Raw genomic sequence first — 20,470 nt, forward strand, 5'->3', positions numbered from 1 at the left:
TTTTCCATAACTCAGCATTTACTTTACAAATAGCTTCCTGTAGTAACTGTTTTACGTCCGCTAGTTTAAAAGTTTTATTATTGTTGGCTACGTACCCCTTGACTTGTGACCAAATCATCTCTATTGGATTTAATTCGCAGTGATAGGGGGGTAAACGTAGCACTGTTTTATTTTTTTGTTTCGCTAGTTCATCTATAACAAACGCCTCATACCTATTTTTATGAGCTCTTACAATATCCAACAAATCTTTTTTTTTTCATATTCTGTGTATATAGATTTCTTTCTTTTAAAACGTGTCAAACAATTTGCATATCATCACTTTCTCATGTGACAAAAAAGGCTGCCTCCGCCTCTTCTTAGGCGAGTTAGGTGAATTTTCCATTATAATTCACCTGAGTCACACAATAAACTGTCCAATAATTCACAAGCCCAGTCACACAGTAAGCAGGAAACAGTCCAATAATACACAAGCCGAGTCGCAAAGTAAGCAGAAGATAATCCAGTAAACGGGCCGAGTTACAAAGTAGTTAAACGGGAAACAATACAAAGGAGAGCAATTAGACGCGTCCGCACCGTAAAAGATACAGAGTTGACTGTCATGTAAACTCACCCGTTGCACTTGCATCGCCCTTATCGCTGACCAATCACGTACAGTCTGAGTTTTCTAGTACTAGCTCGTTATCGTGGATAAGGTATAGACCGTTTGCGATGTAGACTAAAAGAGATATAGGCAAAATATTACACTAGTCATTTTGTGTTCTCGACAGTCCGAGATCAAAGCTTGCCCTCTACCTAGCGCACTAATTTATACTGACTGATACGCGGAGTTGTAGATGAGCATTTATAATGAAAGATTATTTACAACGAATATATTACAATTGGATTAATAAATAAAGATTTAGGCTTCCGTGTAGAAGGAAAATTTAGTTGTGTCAGAGTGACATGACTGACACGTTGACGTCGACATGTACACGGGTTGTGGGCAGCCAGTATTGATGCGCCACAACTTTAATAAACTTGAGCCACATTTGTACCCGATTGGTGGATCACTTGCGCAGCGCTCTTGCCCCTCTGTGCTAATCAGGAAGAAATACTGCGTACGGTATCGATATGTCAGCGGCCGATCTTAATATCCGCCAGATCATGAAATTCCTAGGCATATCGTGAAACGTGAAAATCATTGTCTCGTTCCCTTAGTCGCGGAGCTCCTATTTCTGGACAGTTTACCGTTCGGGCATCTGAAGCAACTTAACGATCCTATATTATCTATTGGTTTAATGTGACCACCGTCAAAATATCACACAGGAACTTTTCGATCGGGCGGATTTAACGATCGGCCGCCGATAGATATAATACTGACAAGTCAGGAAAGGGCTTTAGCTGTATCATATTTTATTGTTCGGCTCCTTTTGGCCAAACTGTGAGCTTTGTTTGGTGATATCAAACTTAAAATATTGTAAATATTTGATTCATAATTGGAATTTGATGTGAAATATCGAAATGTACGTGTCATGTTTTGGTTTTGTATATGTTGATGTTAAAAAAATCGATATTTTAAATTAATTGTAAAGAAAATGCTTTTAGTTTATTTTGTTTCGTTGTTAAGTCTTTGTTGAAAAAGCAGTCCGTGTTATTTTGTTATAAATCATTCATTAGAACCGACATTTTTAACGCAATAATAATTTTCATTGATGACATTCTCGATCTGATTTTGATTTCATTCTTTTTCAAAACGATTGTTTTTTTTAATGTTATGTTAATTGCTTATCTATTCTCAACTCATAAGCCGTTAATATTTAAAAATATAAGTTATTCATTGTCATTATATAAATATTTCAACTTGTCTACAATGATATACATTTATTTACTAAGAGAAAAACATTTATTAGTTATTACCTACCTATATGCGAACGCAGTTATAATTACAAAAACTATTAACCTAAAAGATGGGTCTAGAAAAAACTAGTTAGCCTGCCTGGCCGCATTGCCACTCTGACGAACTACTAGCTAGCCCTCTGGCTCTGGTATTTTGCATTTAATTATCATTTATCATAGTTATGTAGGCAGTTAATGGGATTCACATTTTTTCGTTACCTACATTAATAATTAATATTTTGGATATGTTTTCAGTAGAATTGTATTGGATTAATTCGATGCATTTGGACATATGAATAATTTTTATTGACATAATATTTAGGGTTTGTTGCACCAATCTGCCTGTATCATCGTAGGGCGTTAAACTGTGTTTGATAGTTCTATATTTTCTGTTCTGATGATAGCTGCAGCAGCCATACTTAATGTTGATCATTCAGGTATGATTGTGCGTGGTGCAATCCACCCTTAATATACCTATTTTAATAGGTGACTCGTTTAAATTCTTTCCGTTTATTTTAATAGGTGACTCGTTTACATTCTTTCCGTTTTTTAAATTAATTTAATAAGGACTGTGATAATGTAAGAAATTAATTATCTCCATCCATTTATAAAATAAGGAAATAATATTAGTGATAGAATAACACGTTCTTGTCATTCGATAATCTTGTCGCGCTTGTTGCAGTTGCGTTCAAAATATAAACAAGGATCAATCAGCAGTCAGTTTTAGTTCATTTACTTCAATAAGCAAAAAACGACTTTACGCGAATTCGATAGTAGTAGTTAGTTAGCTATAGAGTTTGAACCTGCGGTATGAGTTTCGTAAAAGTTCCTTGTATGGCGGTGAAAGTAAGGCAGACTTCTACGCAGTCATTTATTAGGGTTCCGTAGCCAAATGGCAAAAAACGGAACCCTTATAGATTCGTCATGTCTGTCTGTCTGTCTGTCTGTCTGTCTGTCTGTCTGTCCGTCTGTCCGTCTGTCTGTCCGTCTGTCCGTCTGTCACAGCCACTTTTCTCCGAAACTATAAGAACTATACTGTTGAAACTTGGTAAGTAGATGTATTCTGTGAACCGCATTAAGATTTTCACACAAAAATAGAAAAAAAAACAATAAATTTTTGGGGTTCCCCATACTTCGAACTGAAACTCAAAATTTTTTTTTTCATCAAACCCATACGTGTGGGGTATCTATGCTATCCATAGTCTAGTCTAGTCTTCAAAAATGATATTGAGGTTTCTAATATCATTTTTTTCTAAACTGAATAGTTTGCGCGAGAGACACTTCCAAAGTGGTAAAATGTGTGTCCCCCCCCCTGTAACTTCTAAAATAAGAGAATGATAAAACTAAAAAAAATATATGATGTACATTACCATGTAAACTTCCACCGAAAATTGGTTTGAACGAGATCTAGTAAGTAGTTTTTTTTTATACGTCATAAATCGCCTAAATACGGAACCCTTCATGGGCGAGTCCGACTCGCACTTGGCCGCTTTTTTCTTCAGGTTCAGGACGAGTCTTTTTCGAGTCGCCAAGTACAAAGATACTAAAAACTGTTTATATTTTATTAACGCAATCGTAACAATAGTTTAGAATTTTGACTTGGAAATTATACTTGGGTAGCATATAAATATTATACTGAAATTTATTATCAAATTACGGCATAATAATGGTTAAATCAATGTTCTACTCTTCTCTGCACACGACACGTTGTCACTCATCATCATCATCATCATCATCATCATCGTATCATCTGACTTAGTCACTCAGGGTCAAAATACGTTGGTGATCACAATTGTTTACACACATAAGTGGTTATAACTTATAAGTATTGGTTTAACTTTGTATGGCGAAAATTCCTTGAAATGGGGAAATTCAGACCAATTCAGTATGATATCCGACTTATAAACTATTTATATTTACTAATGGCGTTATTCATAAACGCGCTACTAAGTACTAACCCCGTTATCTAATAATCGTTTGTCTTTCATTTTGACTACTAAAAAAAAAAGGATGAAACATAAAGTACAATCGTAACAATAGTTTAGAATTTTGACTTGGAAATTATACTTGGGTAGCATATAAATATTATACTGAAATTTATTATCAAATTACGGCATAATAATGGTTAAATCAATGTTCTACTCTTCTCTGCACACGACACGTTGTCACTCATCATCATCATCATCATCATCATCATCGTATCATCTGACTTAGTCACTCAGGGTCAAAATACGTTGGTGATCACAATTGTTTACACACATAAGTGGTTATAACTTATAAGTATTGGTTTAACTTTGTATGGCGAAAATTGCTTGAAATGGGGAAATTCAGACCAATTCAGTATGATATCCGACTTATAAACTATTTATATTTACTAATGGCGTTATTCATAAACGCGCTACTAAGTACTAACCCCGTTATCTAATAATCGTTTGTCTTTCATTTTGACTACTAAAAAAAAAAGGATGAAACATAAAGTACTTAGCTAAGTTGAGACTTGTAAAGTTTTGTGAATAAGGGGGTAAGAAGATGCTGAATTGTAAAACTTAGGCAAAGGTTACAGTGGTGTGCGTCTTTATCGTCTGAAGTTAAACCAGTATAAGTTTTCATAGTCGGTAGTTGCTCATAAGTTCTAACGATTCCAGTGCACGTAATATTGTTGAACCCTGAAGTAGTTAGAACTCACGAGCGACTGATTCCTTTAGACATACATATATAACTTTATAGTTATAAAGGTGTGATTAAATAATGTGTGAAATGGTGTGAACGCAGGGTACAGTCAGCAGCAGAAGTATCTAAACGGGTCAGATGTTCAAAATCATCTTCACACGTCCTTATTTTCTTAACAGTAAAGTTATGTTCACATTATTTGGAACACCTCACCCGCTCAGATACTTCTACTCTGTACTTACCTAAATTTACAACCAAATGAGACGTGACTTTTCAAGTGCTTGTTTCAATTTTCGCATGTGTTTTGAACACAGAAGCGAACCGTATTTCTTAAACAAACTGTACATAAACGACTTTTGAAAAGCGCTGTTCATGTATGGCGTATGCAGCAATTTATTTGTTGAAAGAGTGAGCAATTATATTCTGCTTTACATATTGTTATTATTAATGTAAAGAGAAATTAAAGAGACTTGATTTAAATAACTCGCTTTTATTTAGGACTATACGGCAACCAGTGTTGTGTTACGGATTTTTTTACCTTGTCCGCTTCAAGGCGTTGGATAAATTTCCTTTAGGTACTACATTTTATATTTTATATCAAACAGTTGACTTGTTACGAACCACCAATTTAAAATTTCATTTTTGATACAAGCTATTATCGCTGACTCTTTGAATAGTCAACTAATAAGTCTAATACTCATCGAGACAATCGTAACAAACCCAAATAAAATAAGCCACCTCCGCTCTAGGTACAGTCACCACACAGGATTGTTATGCCATTTAGGGTCCTAGCTAAATTGGTTGTTCCATACGTACGCTATGAAATGTCCAATTTAGCTAGAACCCTAAATGGTGTAACAATCACGGAGCGTGACTGTAAATCACCAGATCAGCTCGATAGTATAATATTGCATTGCCACCCAACTTACATAAGAATGTAAAGTTTAACTTTCTGGGACATTTTGGGAAATATGGTGGGAATTGTTCAGTTTCATGTACTTTACCAGCATACCAATTTTTATAGAAATCTAAGATGTGATCGAAATGTACAAACTTTTTGAGAAATGCTCATTACATCAAAATCTAGCACCGCTGTTGACATCGAGCTGATTTGATGACGGAGACCTAAGGTGGCCGTAGGAATACTAGGAACTAAGTAATGACCTCACCTGCCGGGCTAGCACAGACTATCCGTCCCTCTTTTATTAACACAGAAAAAGAAGGGTAGTCTATCTCGCCGCGAGATACTGTTGCGCCAATCATGTGCTAGGGGTACTGGCGCGGCGCGCTCTTTCTTTCTTCCGTGGGGTACTGTGATAAAAACGAGAAAACAAAAAACAACGCAACCTTTTCGATATATTTTTTATTAAATTTCATGTGTATTATCCCTTTTTTCTGCGATACATTACTGGCATAAATTTAAGGCACAACGGTTTAAATACAAATTATATCACCGTGACATTTGAATAACTTTCAATTCAAGTGACGTTAGGTCATCTTTAGGTGCATAAAATTAACAAGTATGGATGAAACTAAAAATGAATTTTAGACCCTAAATAACAATTATCCTTATCCTTTCGGAACATGCCAAAATTATTGCGTAATTAATTTCTTGAACCAATTATGAGATGCGGTATCAAATATGTACACACACCGGCAAACTGTGGTCGCATTTGACTGAAAGTTTTTCGCAATCCAAGATTATTTTGCGAAAAAACCTATGTAAGTAAAAGTGAGAGAAATAGAAGTGAGAATGATCAGATACCTATTTAATGTTTGTCAAGCGTAACACTACTCACTAAAGTACCTCAGGGCACTTTCATTTACTTATGATCATGCTGAAAAGATATTAAGAGACTGAATAAATTATGATATTGATGTGACTTGTAAATCCAGTTACACATACTATTCCTATCAGTCTTATTTTGTATTACAGTATTGGCCCCTAGTTCGTTAGTGACCAGAAACTTTAGCGACGGTGCCCTAAAACTCCCGTCCGCTGCGACTCTGTTGCAAAATGATGAGAAAGGGACGGTCGTGTTGCTCGGCACCGTGCACTTTAGCAAAAATTCCGTGGAGGATGTATCCGAGGTATAATTTATAATTATACTTTACCTAAATGATTAGTTTTACTCGAGGACTATAGCGGTGTCGTCGTCGTAAACCATTAAATATATGCTTGCTCAAATAGGGCTTGAATCGTAGGTCATCATCAAAAAATGTGGCCTACTAAGCTTTCATTATTGATATTTATTTTATAATATTGGGTGATCTAAGGAACTTACTTTTTACTTTCTTAGATAGTGAAAGTCTTGAATCCTAACGGAATTTTGGTGGAATTGTGCCGGCAAAGAGTTTCGTTATTAGAGCTAGACGAGAAAAAGTTCATAGAGGATGCCAAAAAATTCGACGCAACCAAAATGAAGTAAGTATCATATCACTTTACGTAGTTAATACCTGGGGCCCGTTTCTCAAAAGCTTGTAGCTTGTAATCCAAGTGGAAGTCCCTTTCTAACAAAAGCTGTCGAAAAGTGACATCCGCTTGTATTACAAGTTACAAGCTTTTAAGAAACGGGCCCCTAATCTACAAACTTAAATTATTGCATGTAGATTAAAATATATCTATAGGTACTTTAATTTTACGTAATAAAATATAGGATGGGCATTTTAATTAAAATTTGTATCTTAAACAGCCTAACATAGGTTACCTACATAGGTAGGTAGATAGGTACATCATTATAAACTCTAAAGTTAATCGTGATATTATAGGTAGTAAGGTAGTAGTACCTAAGTATGTCGGTATTGTAGTGAGAACTAAAGGCCTTTGGTACAATATTCAGTAACAAACCTTAGCTTCCAAGGAATCCAAGGTGAAATGTTGGTAACGATAATGATTTTCCTTCAGACAAGCCATGAAGGGCCAGAGCGTGGTGTCCGGCATGCTGCACGGCATGCTGCTCAAGACATACGCTGACATAGCGAAGGAACTGGGGGTGGCGCCGGGCGGCGAGTTCCGCAGGGCCTACCATGAGGTACGCCTCTTTTTACAATTTAAGGGCTCCGTACCTCAAAAGGAAAAAAACGGAACCCTCTTGTTTGACCGACTATAAATATGTGTGGTGGATTTAAATATACCTAATCGTGTTACATAAACGCTATTCATTACCTTTAGGTACCTACTTATTACGAAAAAAAAAACTATGACATTCAGTTTCCTTAAATGGACTTATTAGCCATAAGTACCCCGAAGTTAACGGAGTTTAAAAAAACACCGTGTAAAGTAGCTATAATAACGTCTTTAACTTTTCAGATGCAGAAAATACCAGGGTGCAAACTTTATCTTGGTGACAGACCCATACAAATAACGATAGCCAGGGCATTTCAGTCTTTAAGCGTTTTTGAGCTCGGCCAAGTGCTATATCATTTGACGTCATCAAGCCAATCGAAGCCGTTAGAGTATGTATTGTTATATTATATTATACCCTACCCTACCTGTGTCGTTTATCTCATTTTTTCCCGACTTCATATTATCTAAAACAATGACAACTATCTATGACAATTAATTAACACATAGGGTAAATCGCTCGTCGATTACGGCCACTGTGTAATAACTGGTCACACTATACTCAAAATAAATTCTATTCATCCAGGTGCCTAGTTATTTAAGAGTGGCCAGTTATTAGCACCTTATATGTACAAATAAAATATTCTGTTTATAGGTGAATATTTTTTATTATAAGGTGGCCAGTGATTAAACAGTGGCCGTAATCAACGATTTACCCTAAGTAAGTACCTATAGCTTCTATAAAGGAGGTCGCGGGTCACAGGCTTATTGATATATATGATATACGGCTGTAATTTTGCACATATTTACAGCAAGCACGCATTGGAAAAATACAAAGATAAAGACTTCGTGGCAGCTCAGTTTGAGGAGATCACTCGGGACGTGCCAGCTTTCAGAAAGATATTTCATGTGTTCGTAGACGAACGCGATCGGTGTCTAGCCTATTCGTTACAGGAGTGTGTTCGTAATGGTGAGTAAATATAAATACAAATATCATATTTTAGACTACACTATTTCTCGAACCCTATGGGTCGGGCAGGGTTGTGTAAAAAGGGCACTTAGGAGTACAGGGAGAGGAAGTCAGATAGAGGCAGGGTATTTGAGGAATAGGTGCGGGACATAGCGTAGTCCAAAACGGGTAATGAGGCTAAGGGTGTATAAGGGTCCTGACCAATCCTAGAGGCCACTTGTCCTGTTTTTTTTTTAATTATGTTGTGAAAAATAGTGCAATGCCCTTGTAAAAGTGAAATGGCTACATAAGTAAAAAAAAAACTCGCAAACCGTCAGTAACACTGGCAGTCTTGATCATGATATTCTTCCAATGGTCTACGTCAGCGGTCGGCAACCCGCGGCCCGCGGGCCGCATGCGGCCCGTGAACCTGTCACTTGCGGCCCGCGAGCCTCCCAGGCTATTTTGTATGTAATATTGACAAACGACAATGTCTAGTCTAGTAATAAATATTAACAAAGTGCGGCCCGCGTCAACATGGTTAACTACTACGTGGCCCTTGGCTGCTAAAAGGTTGCCGACCGCTAGTCTACGTCATCACTTCATCAGACTCTTAATATTACTCAATTTACAGTTGATAAGAATCCAAGGGTGCTAGCCGTCGTAGGAATGGGCCATGTTGATGGCATTATAAAATACTACGGCCATATGAGGCAGGAGGATATCATACCACTTCTTAGGTAAGATTTCGTTAAAAGTTGTTACTCTGCACTTACACACTCGCGCTGGTTGCGAGGCGAATAGCGAGCGGACCAATTTATCTGCGTTCACTATTCGCCTTGCAACAAATTGCATTAAAGTTTTGACACATTGCGACTTTTGATCGGTCAATTGAATTCGTTGAGCCTACTTTGCCGGCAATGTATCTAAAATCGTATGCGATTTGTTCCAATGTGAGTATAGTTGAGTAGAGGCCTTTACAACTGCGGGGTTATGAAGGTATGTTCCTGGGAAATTCAATTTATTAGTAGTGTTACCAGGCAGGAATACATATCCCCAAATAGGAAATGTCGGCCCTCATCATTACATCTTATTGTAGTTAGTAAAACGGTCGTGGTGTCATCTTTAGTTCATCGTAGGATCACGGTCGTACATGCTTTGCAACATTTATTTGATGAAATATTTATTAAGCCTTTTAAAATATGTAATATAAGAGTGTATATGAAACATTCATGCTCCTGTTAATGTCATTTGTGCTAAAAATATTTTTTATCTTGATTTGCTACATGTAATTTCAAAGATTGTACGACTGAGATTAATTCTGTTTACTTATTTTCAGTAAATAATTTCATTTCAATCGCAACTCGAAGTGTATTTTGTTACGAAAATTTCTAACCGATGTACACAAATTTTAACCTGGAAGGTACCAATCTCATAATAAAGGTGAGAACTATTCCTTTCTTTCACGTATTAATAATAGGTCAAAAAATCCAATCTAACCAATTAATTGAATGGTGGGCTAGCAGGTTGGTACTTATGTCGGAGTCGCGAGTTCGAGTCTCGCCCGAGACAATGTTTTATCTTTTCCTTTGTTTATTTCTAAACATTAGGGTACGGCAGTACGTAGTTTCTCCAGCCCTTATGATGGTAACTGATAAACTGATACCCAATAACAAATTTAATCTTTTCAGGATTCCACAGCCGCCGTCGTATTCCGTTTTGTTTTGGAATGGCCTCAAATATACGTTTTATTTTCTGGTGTTTTCATTCTTCTACAGATTGATATTTGGCTAGGTTCCGTAAAGGCAGGTTTGTACTGATTTTAGTGAGAATGTAAATTGCAGTTGTAATTAAAAAGCTGAATAATTTATAATAAATAATTACAAACAATCATTGAGCAGTTTTTCTACACGTATTTTGTAACGTATATGAGGCACCTTGGAAAAAAGACAGAACTTAATCAATAAATGTAACATTGCCGACTGAGGTACCTATATACAGTGTGTGGCCTATAACGTGGGCGAAAAATTAAAACGTAGATTCTACTCCTCAAACTAGACAATGTTTGTTCAGCGACTTATTTTATAACTTGTGGTTTGTATTTTAAAACACTTTAAATTTAATCGAACACGCAATGTATTACGAAATTGATTATGCCTGTACGGTGACAAGACTGACGGGCAATGTCAATTAGACGGAATTTAAAGTACATTAAAAATCATAGAATTAATATGACTAGAACAACTGTCAATCTTCAAAAGTGCGACCAAAAATGAAATGCAAGTGTGTGCGAAAATTGTCTATGTGAGATCAAAAATAGTGATATCATGTTATAACATATTAATAATCTGTCGGTGTTTGATTACTTTATCGACTACTTTTTCAAATGTGTTATTTTAAACGTTAAAATTCTACGACATTATGATGTATAAAATAACACCTGCACTGCGTGTGCTATCAAAATCGTTACAGCCTTATCTTAGTCTAACTCTTACTGTGTTGGAAAGTGAAGTTTAAATTTACTGCTAAACATCTGCACCTTCAAAAAGGTATAGCAATCATTATTTGAAGTCGGTTATAAAGGTTAATATCTTAATTATGTCTTGTGAAGAAATGATTACATAGGTAGCTATTAATATACCGACAAGTTATCGATACTGTCATCTGAACATTTTGTCAAGCCCTAGCGTAAAGTAACAGTTTATGTTTTTACACAAAATATTTTAAATTATTGAGTAATATGATAAAATATTAGCACACAAAGGAAGAAAAACTTATAATCAACTGTATAAACCGGCTTCTTACACTTTTTATGCTGTTAATTTGACAAAATATCGTTAAGAAAATTTCGCTCGGAATATCATTATTCCTCTGAAATGAATATTTGCTAGGTTTATTTAGCCCCGTGACACTGAAATCCGGTACACTACAAGACACTATCTTCATTGTATTAGTTTATCAAATAGTTTTCTTCCGAATTTGTGTATATTTTTCAAATTGAAAATTACGGTGATACGCTCTTGGCCGTCCGCGGCCGTCGTCAAACTCAAAAATGGTCACGTTTTCTCATTTGTAGTCTGACTCTTTCGCACTCATGCGATGTTCATATACGTGATGGCTTCCCTTTCGCACACTTCAGCTGTCTGTCAAGCGCGAGCTCGACAATGACAGGTCTGTGTTAAAAATATTATTTAGTTTGTTTGAAAAAGGGACAATTTTAAGACTACATAATTTCAAAAAGTTGTTGAACAAAAGTTTTATTGTTTGAGGAGTAGAACCTACGTTTTAATTTTTCGCCCGCGTTATAGGCCACACATTGTATATACACCGTGTTTTTTTAAACTCCGTTAATTTCAAGGGTGCATTCCTGAGCTTAAATTAAGTTACATTCTCATAGCCGGTATTATACGAGTTTAGGTGCGTCCATTTTGGAGATAATCATTATAATGCCCATATATGTTACAATAAACTACATATTTCCGAGAAAAAAAAATTACAGTAGGTACATATGGCCCTATTTTCCCGCACTAGTGCGTAAAATAGCACTTTTCGTGTGTATGTCAAAAGTTTTAAGGGCCATAGGGTAATTGTGTCTGTTTGCCGTCCAGTGCCTGTTTCCGTCCACTTGGCGGAGTTGCTACAAAGAATTGCGGAAAATTTGAATATAAACAAGCCTTCTCACACATGTTTGGATTTGTTGCAATCCATAATGTCTAAGCAATATTTTTACCAAAATAAAAGTGTTATTTGACAAATAGCGGCTTTAAAAAAAATTATGTAAGTGGCGGCATTGCATCCAGAGCTTGAAAACGTCATTTTGCAAGAAAAAAAAAGTGTTGGCGGCTAATGTTCACGGTAAGTTTATTAATTAATTTAACTAGTTTAAGTTACGTTATTGGCACATACTGCAACTTAAAAGTATAGTAAACGCAATTTTAAGTGTTTTTTATAGGTTTTTCATAATAATCTTTGATAAATTTAGTGGACGAGTACTGACATACTAATTTTGAAAAATATTTAGTTTCCGACCACACGGACGGTAACTGGAACAGCTAGGTGAGTATTTGTTATGATCGTTTTACTTCAAAAGACTTATAAACTACTATATATTTTCTCTTAAAATGATGTTTCTTGCTTATAAGATTATACATTTTAGTTTTCGTCCACGATTTTGTCAGTGTTGCTTGATTAAAATCATGTTTAAAATACGTGGTCGAAAACTAAAAATAGCTTTAAATATTGTTTCAGTTTCCGTCCATGTACTATGAGTGGTGTAGACGAGATTTATTATTACATGATTACTGAGGGCGAAAATAGCAATTCGTGGATGAGTTTCGATTTTGTTCGACGAAATGAAAGAATTGAACTGAGTCCGACAATGAGACGATTCCACGAATTGCTATTCCCACCGGAGCATAGTGGTTTGCCCCAAATATGCGAGGAAATAAGTTAAAATAGGCAATTAATTATTTAAGCATCAAGCATTACTCGAATCTTAATATAAAAAATGTCAAATCTTACGATTTTCCCTCCTTAATATCTCGCGCACGAGTGTGGAGCGGGCTTTAAAATAATTGAAATGTCTATGATTATTAAGCAGTATTTACACGATGTTACAAAATAGTCCTGCAAGAATGAGACATATAATTGTCTCCCTATCTCGCTCTATATCCTACAGCATGAACTGATAGCTGTACCAGGCCGTGTGGATGCTGATTTAATAAGTATCTGTTTTTCGCTCTCACTTAAGCCCCGCATTCACACTCCTACCTTGTAGGCCGCCTCGTAGTCCGCCTCGTTGGGTAGGATTGTGTATGGGGGTTGTAGACTACGAGCCGTCCTACCGTTTAGCCGTTTGTAGGACGGCTCGTAGTCCACAACCCCCATACACAATCCTACCCAACGAGGCGGACTACGAGGCGGCCTACACGGTAGGAGTGTGAATGTGGGGCTTTATAAAACTGCGTCCTTAAAAGCCATCTCTTTCTCGCTCTCACTCATGGGTGCGGTTGTCTGTTACACGGCTTTAATGGACGTACATACGGCGGATCACCTTACACACGATCGAACGTGCGCCGGACCGCAAAGTCACGGTCCGGGCGTCTGTAAGGCCAAGCGCGCACCACGATTTTAATTTTTGCGAGACGATTTTAGAATCGCGCTGTAATTTATCGCAGAAAATTCACTGCGCGCACTGCGATGAAAAGTCGACGATTTGTTCATTCTCGACATGGATTTCGTACCAGTCGCCAGGCGTGAAACAATATGCAATCGCTGTATGACTGAGTATTTATACCACAAAGGTGATCTCCTTCTATTTCTATAATTAAACGGTCAACATCTAGCGTCTCATCTTGTGACTCCATTGGAGAAGCAGGTTCCGATATGTTGACTCTTGGAGAGCGAAATGCCGACTGAGGTCCGGGGTGCGATTTTATTATCGCAGTGCGCGCGGGGCCATACAACTCCGTATGCTGCAATTCACTTTGTGACAATGGCGTCGCGAGCAGTCGCGGAAAAATGTGACAAATCACAATTTTAAAATCGCTGCGATTTTTTTGTCGCATATGCAAAACAAAACTAAGTCGGTACTAGTAACGTACATAGCTTAAAAATAAATGATTCCTTATTATATTGATATTATATATTATAAATGCGAATGTAACATTGTTTGTCGGTCTGAGTCCTGAGGAAGGAAATATATATAAATATTTATCACGAAAATAACCATTCTACGCGGTCGAAGTCACGGGCAGAAGCTAGTAACTAACTAAGAATTATCTATATAACATAAAAACAAAAAATAAAGATAGGTATAATTGATTTTCAATGCAATAATGCACCCTACAGTACTTTTTCATACAGTGGACGAAAACTGACTCATACGTGGACGAAAAGTAGCTCACAGGCGGACGGAAACTGAAATAACCCTACTTTTTCAAAATATATTTTTTATAAAATAAACCGTAAATATTATTTAAGGTCACGTAATATTAACCTAAAATAGACAATATGAGCAATACAAACAAATATAGCACATTTAAGTAAGACTACTTAAATATTTTTTTTTAGCATTTCAAAGTAGACATCTCCTATAATTGGACGGTATCTGACACAATTACCCTATGTACTGTAAAACGTTGTACGATACACGTGCGAATAGGAAATTCGCAACTCGTGTCGATTTGAAACACTCCCTTCGGTCGTCTTTTAATTTATCGCCATTCGTTTCGAATTTTCTCTTTTCCGCACTTGTATCGTAAATAACTATTTTCAAATTAACTATGCCGTTTAATAGTTTCCTTAAATTAAATGTAACTTAACCATACCCCCAAATTTAACGGAGATTTAAAAAAAACACGGTGTAGAAGACAGCATTGCAGGGTGTAATGAATTATAGGTATATATAGTCCGTCAACCAAATCTTGTCAGTAGCAATGTAAAGCAAACTAAAGTAGGGCAACACTCAAAGAGCAGTATTGCGCTAAGAAAAGCAGCAATGTACATCGAACCATAAGATTTTTTTTTCCGCTGAGCGCGCCCTGCGTACGTCAATTCAAATTGTCACTCGCGGTTTATTGAAAAAAATTGAAACATGGACGGACAATTTAAAAGCGATGTTAAAACAATGTTAATCAAAATGATGAACAAATTTGAAGATATCAAAAACAACTCTCTATCGTAGTGCTTATATTCTCTTTGTTCCCTATGTCTTCTAAGTTTACTATTATAAAATCATATCAAAATGCAGATAATTAGATAGTGCATATATTTGTTATTTACAATATAATATGCCACTTGTTAATGTAAATTAGTGTACTGTTCTGAATGAATATGACATACCTGTGTAATTTTTTTGATTGGTATATATTGTACAATATACATATTAAAAATAAAACAACTGATATTTGGGTGTTTATTTAATTTAAAGGTAAATAAGATAAGGGGCACTTTTCGACTTGGTTGCGTTGTACACGTATATAAACCGCCATAGGTAAGTATTGTCTGAAGAGATACTTTCTACTACGAACGCCTTATATTGGGCAAGATTTAATCCTGCAACAAACATGTATGGATTAGGTAGATATTGCGAAAGAACGGCGATATAATCAAGGCTCTTAATACTGTTTAAAAGGTTTACCTTTGTAAATAGTCACAACTGATTGCTGAAAATATTAGACATGTGGGCCTATGGACGGTTTCCAGGACACAATTTATGGTCTTGTTGGATAGATTTAGGCATACGTTTTCATTTTATTTATGCCTTTTAACCCTAAAACAAAAAAAACTGAACATAATCTTAAAAGTTCGAAAGAGTTCTTCCAGTACTTGTCATAACCTCCATTTTTAGTAATGTTTACCATCAACGAGCATGATTGTACATTGTAGGCCCCTTAGCTTTGCTTATTCTTATTTAATGTATTGGTATTTAATGGTGACAGCAGAAATATCTCTTGAAACAGAAACGATTCAGAATGAAAACCAAATGAAAACAAATAAGGTGACGGCTGTCATTCACGATCCACATTCCACAGATAAAACACTGATGACACGCGTTTTGGAATTATTTGAACACAGTGTTGCTAACCTGCGATTTTTCAAATTTGCCGCCTTTTACTACTGACAAGATTTGGTTGACGGACTTTACCTATCGCTGGAACTAATCTAATGCCGCAATGTATCAAACAGTTCAAACGTGGTTCAAGTTCAAACACTCGCTTGATTGTTCTACTCACTGCTCTCTATGCTCTCAACGGCAAACAGTTCGGAATTAAAAACAAGTAGGTATAGTTGGTCAAAGGACTATCTCATTTCAAACATAGACGGAGAGAATCATACTATCATTGTCTTACACTAGTACTAGTACCCAAAAGAAAAGGATGAGTACGATGAGTACCTATAGTTTTCCTGGTTCTTAACTGACTGACAAATTGGTTTGACCAACTATATTTGAAAAGTCCAACATTGTTCTAATCTTGAAAGCATCCCCGCCAACGCCAAAAGCTCAAGGCGGGTCCACAGACCTTTCACAAATCATAATTATGCGATTTGCGATAAGTACGTTGCTGCGCGGGCCCATGGGGCAACGAATTCAATCTTGATTTGATCTTGATCAAAGAATACAATTGATCTTGTTCATATCAGTTCAAATAGTTTGACAAATGATGGTCAAAGGACTGTATGCTTACTGTATGTATGTGTATGAAGTATGAAGAGAATCATACTATCTTTGTCTTACACTAGTAGGTACTAGCACGCAAAAGAAAAGGTTGAGTGTAGTTTTTATTTGTCCTTATTTACTGACAAATTTGGTTTGACCAACTTTAAGTCGTGTGTTTTGAAAATTGTGGATTTGTTGTAAGCTCAGTGGAGCCCTTTAAACGCTCCCTGCAATGACATCTCTCTGACAATTGACAGTGACATGAGTCACATGAGTGACACTAGTGACAGTAACATTTGTTTTGTCCTTCTCTCTGCGTCGAAAGATGGTCAAAAGTTTAATTTGTATTAATTTTAATGCTACTTGTATTTTTTCATAAGTTTTAAATAATGTTGCTATAATTATAAGTGTAATATTCTACTTTCTTCGAGTTATGAATATAAATACCTCTAGTTGTCGATCATGTTTAAAGTTTTGTTTACATTGCGAGTTTCAATTACAACAATTATGTTTAGGGTGTTGCTTATTTGTATGCTGAATATTGCGAATGTTTACAATGAAAACACTAAATGCGGATGTAATGTTGACCGGGCGCAAGGAGGCATTCAAAATAAATACCTAGATCATACGCCGCAATCGGATGCGGATCATTGTCCGTCTGAACATCACTGTAATGTTGAAGAAGACGCATCGAGTGACATGGTGGTTGTGCCTGCGGGTGAATACCAACTCGGAACTGATGATGTCATGATCCAAGCTGATAATGAGGGACCTCAAACAAAAATTAAATTAGAAACATTCCTAATGGATAAATATGAAGTCTCAAATAAGGACTTTATGAAATTTGTTTCATCTACAAATTATAAGACTGAAGCAGAAACTTTTGGGGACAGTTTTGTTTTTACATTGTTTTTGAATGCTACATTCAGAGAAAAATTAATAGACTTCAGAGTGGCTCAAGCTCCGTGGTGGTATAAAGTTGATGGAGCCAATTGGAAGCATCCTTATGGCCCTGATTCAAATATTCAAGGTAATTTCTAGCCATTAAATAATGATTCTGTTAAGTTTTGTAAATATGTGTACAATTGTTCATTATTTTGGTAGAAATTTATTTCTTTGACAGAAGTCATAGTTATAAATATGATGCCAAGATAAATGGGAGACAAGCTAGCTGTTTCCTGATAGGGCACATATGTAAACAAGTACCATTACAGACTCAATGGACCATCCTGTGATCCATGTGTCCTGGAGAGATGCTCAAGCGTACTGCAAGTGGAGAGGGGCTCGCCTGCCAACTGAAGGGGAGTGGGAGGCTGCCTGCCGCGGCGGGAAGCGCGGGACCAAGTACCCCTGGGGAGACAAGCTGTTTCCTGACAGAACACATATGTAAGTGGTACAAGTGCAAATGCCAAAATTCTTTTTTTTTACTTAATTATTTTGCCTTTAGCAAAGTTAAACGATGTGTGTAGGTGCCTCTACCTCGTTAGGCCTATGGTTCACCCAAACCAAAATCAACTCTATTTCCTACACTATAGGTTCAAAATAAGTACCAAATTTTGAATATGTTTCTTGCATGGCTAGAGTCTGGCTAATGAAAGTTGAGCCTGAGATTTATTTAAAACTTTTTATATGGCAACTTTTTTTCCTATCAAATAAGCTGTCAGTTTCGAGCTGTCATTTAATTTCATAGTAATTTTATTGCCAGGTGCGGTTTTTATTGAAATTCCCGCGTTATCTCAGGCTCAACTTTCATTAGCCAGACTCTAGGCCTTAGGAGGACTACTTTGTCATGAATAACTGTAGTGATTGAGATGATCTCTGATGAAATTGCATTGATTTAGGTACTTGATCATAACAGATTTATAGTGAGTCTAATCTTTTTGTTCTTATTAATTTAATTGTTAGTCCAGCAAACTGTAGTCTGTGTAGTGAGTAATGCTCTAATTTAGAACTTATGCTTTTGCTAAATGGTACACAATATATTATTTAGGGCAAACATATGGCAAGGAACCTTTCCCAATCACAACTCTGCAAAGGATGGTTACATTGGCACCAATCCTGTGAACATGTTTGAGCAAAATGGTTTTGGTCTTCACAATATGGCCGGGAATGTGTGGGAGTGGACTGAAGACTCCTGGTCTAAAGATGCTGTAAGTATGAACACATATTACATATATTTAACCCTTAGAAGAACTCCATAGACGTGCATGGTTACAATGTAACGTTAAGCTTTGTGTTTTCCGATGATGTTTTTGATGGTCTGAATAATTCCTAATACTTAGGTACCTCAATGTCTTAAATAATCAGTTGAATAAGTTCCCTACTAAAACTCATACTATTTTTGTTGAGATTGTTATGTTTAGCAAACTTCCGTGGTAATTCTCCTTCTATGATGGTTTTGACAAACATGCAATTTGAGTGCCTACGAGTTAATTAATATTTTACCCTTCCTAAACAAATGATGTCTCACTGTATGTCTCCCTTACCTCAATAGAACTGATAATGATAAGTTGATAGCAAAATTTTTGATTTCTGTACAGTTCTAAAGATTTGGTATTTCTTTTCAGCCAAAAGAAAAGGTGAAAAAAGGTGGTTCATACTTATGCCATCGCTCATACTGCTACCGCTACAGGTGCTCAGCGCGATCTCACAACACTGAAGACAGCTCGGCGGGAAATTTGGGCTTACGCTGTGCAAAGTCAGTTTAACTTTTAACCTCTTGACCGCTAAAGACGCGCGCAGATGCGCACGGTTAGTCTTATTAACCTTCGTGTATTCCAGTAAAGATTACAATGGCGATGTAATATATAATAGGCGTGACGTTCAAAGGGTTTACTCTTTGCCATAACACATGAATGAGCTTTTAGTGGTGTAGGTATCGGTACTCAGAGATGTGAAAAATACTTTATAAAAAGTATTTAAATACAAAATACAAATACTTCCTTGGTATACTATTTCAAATGCAAAATACAAAATAGTTTTTGAATTTGTATTTAAAATACAAAATACGAAATAGGTATTTTCAAAATACTTTTTAAAAATACAAATACTTTGCGATAAAAGGTACTTTGAATAGTGAATACCTAGTCTGAATTAAAAAGTATTACTCAGAATATCCGAATTGAAAAGACTCTTTATTCTTTGAAAACAGTGTGTCAATCATCCTCTATCTAAAGTGCAAATTTCTAGTTGTTTGCTCATATTAACCGGAAGGATGGATGGATGATGGTTTATAACGGACAATTTTTAAAAGCATTAATTTAGATTTGTAATGTTTTACAGCTAGTATAATGCCTCTCGTTAGTGTGATGAAAACGTCTCGTTGGTGTTTCATCAGGGCAGAAAAGTTTGTTCTCCTCTTGTACCTTGAAACCCTCGCAAAACTTTCCACTTTTTTAACCACTCGCTACGCTTGTGGTCATGTGCGACGTTACTAAACAGATTCAACAGTTCCATGTTAAAAGAATGAGAGAGTTGCCAGGATTGTAACATCAGAAGAGATTGTAACTCTTACCTACATTACCTACTATAAAGTATTTTGTATTTTGAAAATAGAAAATAGGTCCCAAAAACTATTTCAAATAAAATACAAAATAGTTTTCTTCAAAAGGTATTTAAATACAAAATACAAAATAGGTATTTTGCATTTTGTATTTGCATTTTAAATACAAGTATTTCAAATAAGTCACATCTCTGTCGGTACTATCGGTAGTTTCAACTGTAAAACCATATAATCGTATTGGTGTAACAA

The 20,470-nt window shown here is 36.1% G+C and overlaps 2 protein-coding genes and 1 long non-coding RNA gene across 4 annotated transcripts in view; 1 reads left to right on the forward strand and 2 right to left on the reverse strand.

The window, feature by feature from the left end:
- The window catches only part of LOC134650362 (uncharacterized), a 265,217-nt gene that overhangs the window by 59,468 nt on the left and 185,279 nt on the right, over positions 1–20,470 (reverse strand). The window lies entirely within an intron of this gene.
- The window catches only part of LOC134650260 (peroxisome biogenesis factor 2), a 149,657-nt gene that overhangs the window by 38,310 nt on the left and 90,877 nt on the right, over positions 1–20,470 (reverse strand). The gene's annotated exons all lie outside the window — the stretch shown is intronic.
- On the forward strand, positions 6,051–19,454 carry LOC134650071 (formylglycine-generating enzyme). Of its 2 annotated transcripts, XM_063504897.1 has the most exons (9): positions 6,051–6,267; positions 6,482–6,636; positions 6,846–6,970; positions 7,451–7,577; positions 7,856–8,001; positions 8,422–8,579; positions 9,193–9,298; positions 10,250–10,367; positions 17,934–18,026. In XM_063504897.1, the coding sequence occupies exons 1-8, from the start codon at positions 6,174–6,176 to the stop codon at positions 10,350–10,352; spliced, it is 1,014 nt and encodes a 337-aa protein (XP_063360967.1). In that variant the 5' UTR covers positions 6,051–6,173; the 3' UTR covers positions 10,353–10,367; positions 17,934–18,026. The 2 variants fall into 2 exon arrangements, with proteins under 2 accessions (XP_063360967.1, XP_063360966.1); XM_063504896.1 differs by lacking the exons at positions 6,051–6,267; positions 6,482–6,636; positions 6,846–6,970; ... (3 more) ...; positions 9,193–9,298; positions 10,250–10,367 and adding exons at positions 17,168–17,749; positions 18,710–18,869; positions 19,287–19,454 and having other exon boundaries at positions 17,934–18,105.

This window comes from Cydia amplana, chromosome 8 (assembly GCF_948474715.1).
Source record: "Cydia amplana chromosome 8, ilCydAmpl1.1, whole genome shotgun sequence".
NCBI lineage: Eukaryota > Metazoa > Arthropoda > Insecta > Lepidoptera > Tortricidae > Cydia > Cydia amplana.

Bases quoted from the DNA above. Each gene is read 5' to 3' on its own strand.
- LOC134650071 (XM_063504896.1), top strand. From the start codon at position 17,182: ATGTTTAAAGTTTTGTTTACATTGCGAGTTTCAATTACAACAATTATG. The intron at 17,750-17,933 runs GTAATTTCTAGC...GTACCATTACAG, and splicing joins CCCTGATTCAAATATTCAAG to ACTCAATGGACCATCCTGTG. The intron at 18,870-19,286 runs GTAAGTATGAAC...ATTTCTTTTCAG, and splicing joins ACTCCTGGTCTAAAGATGCT to CCAAAAGAAAAGGTGAAAAA.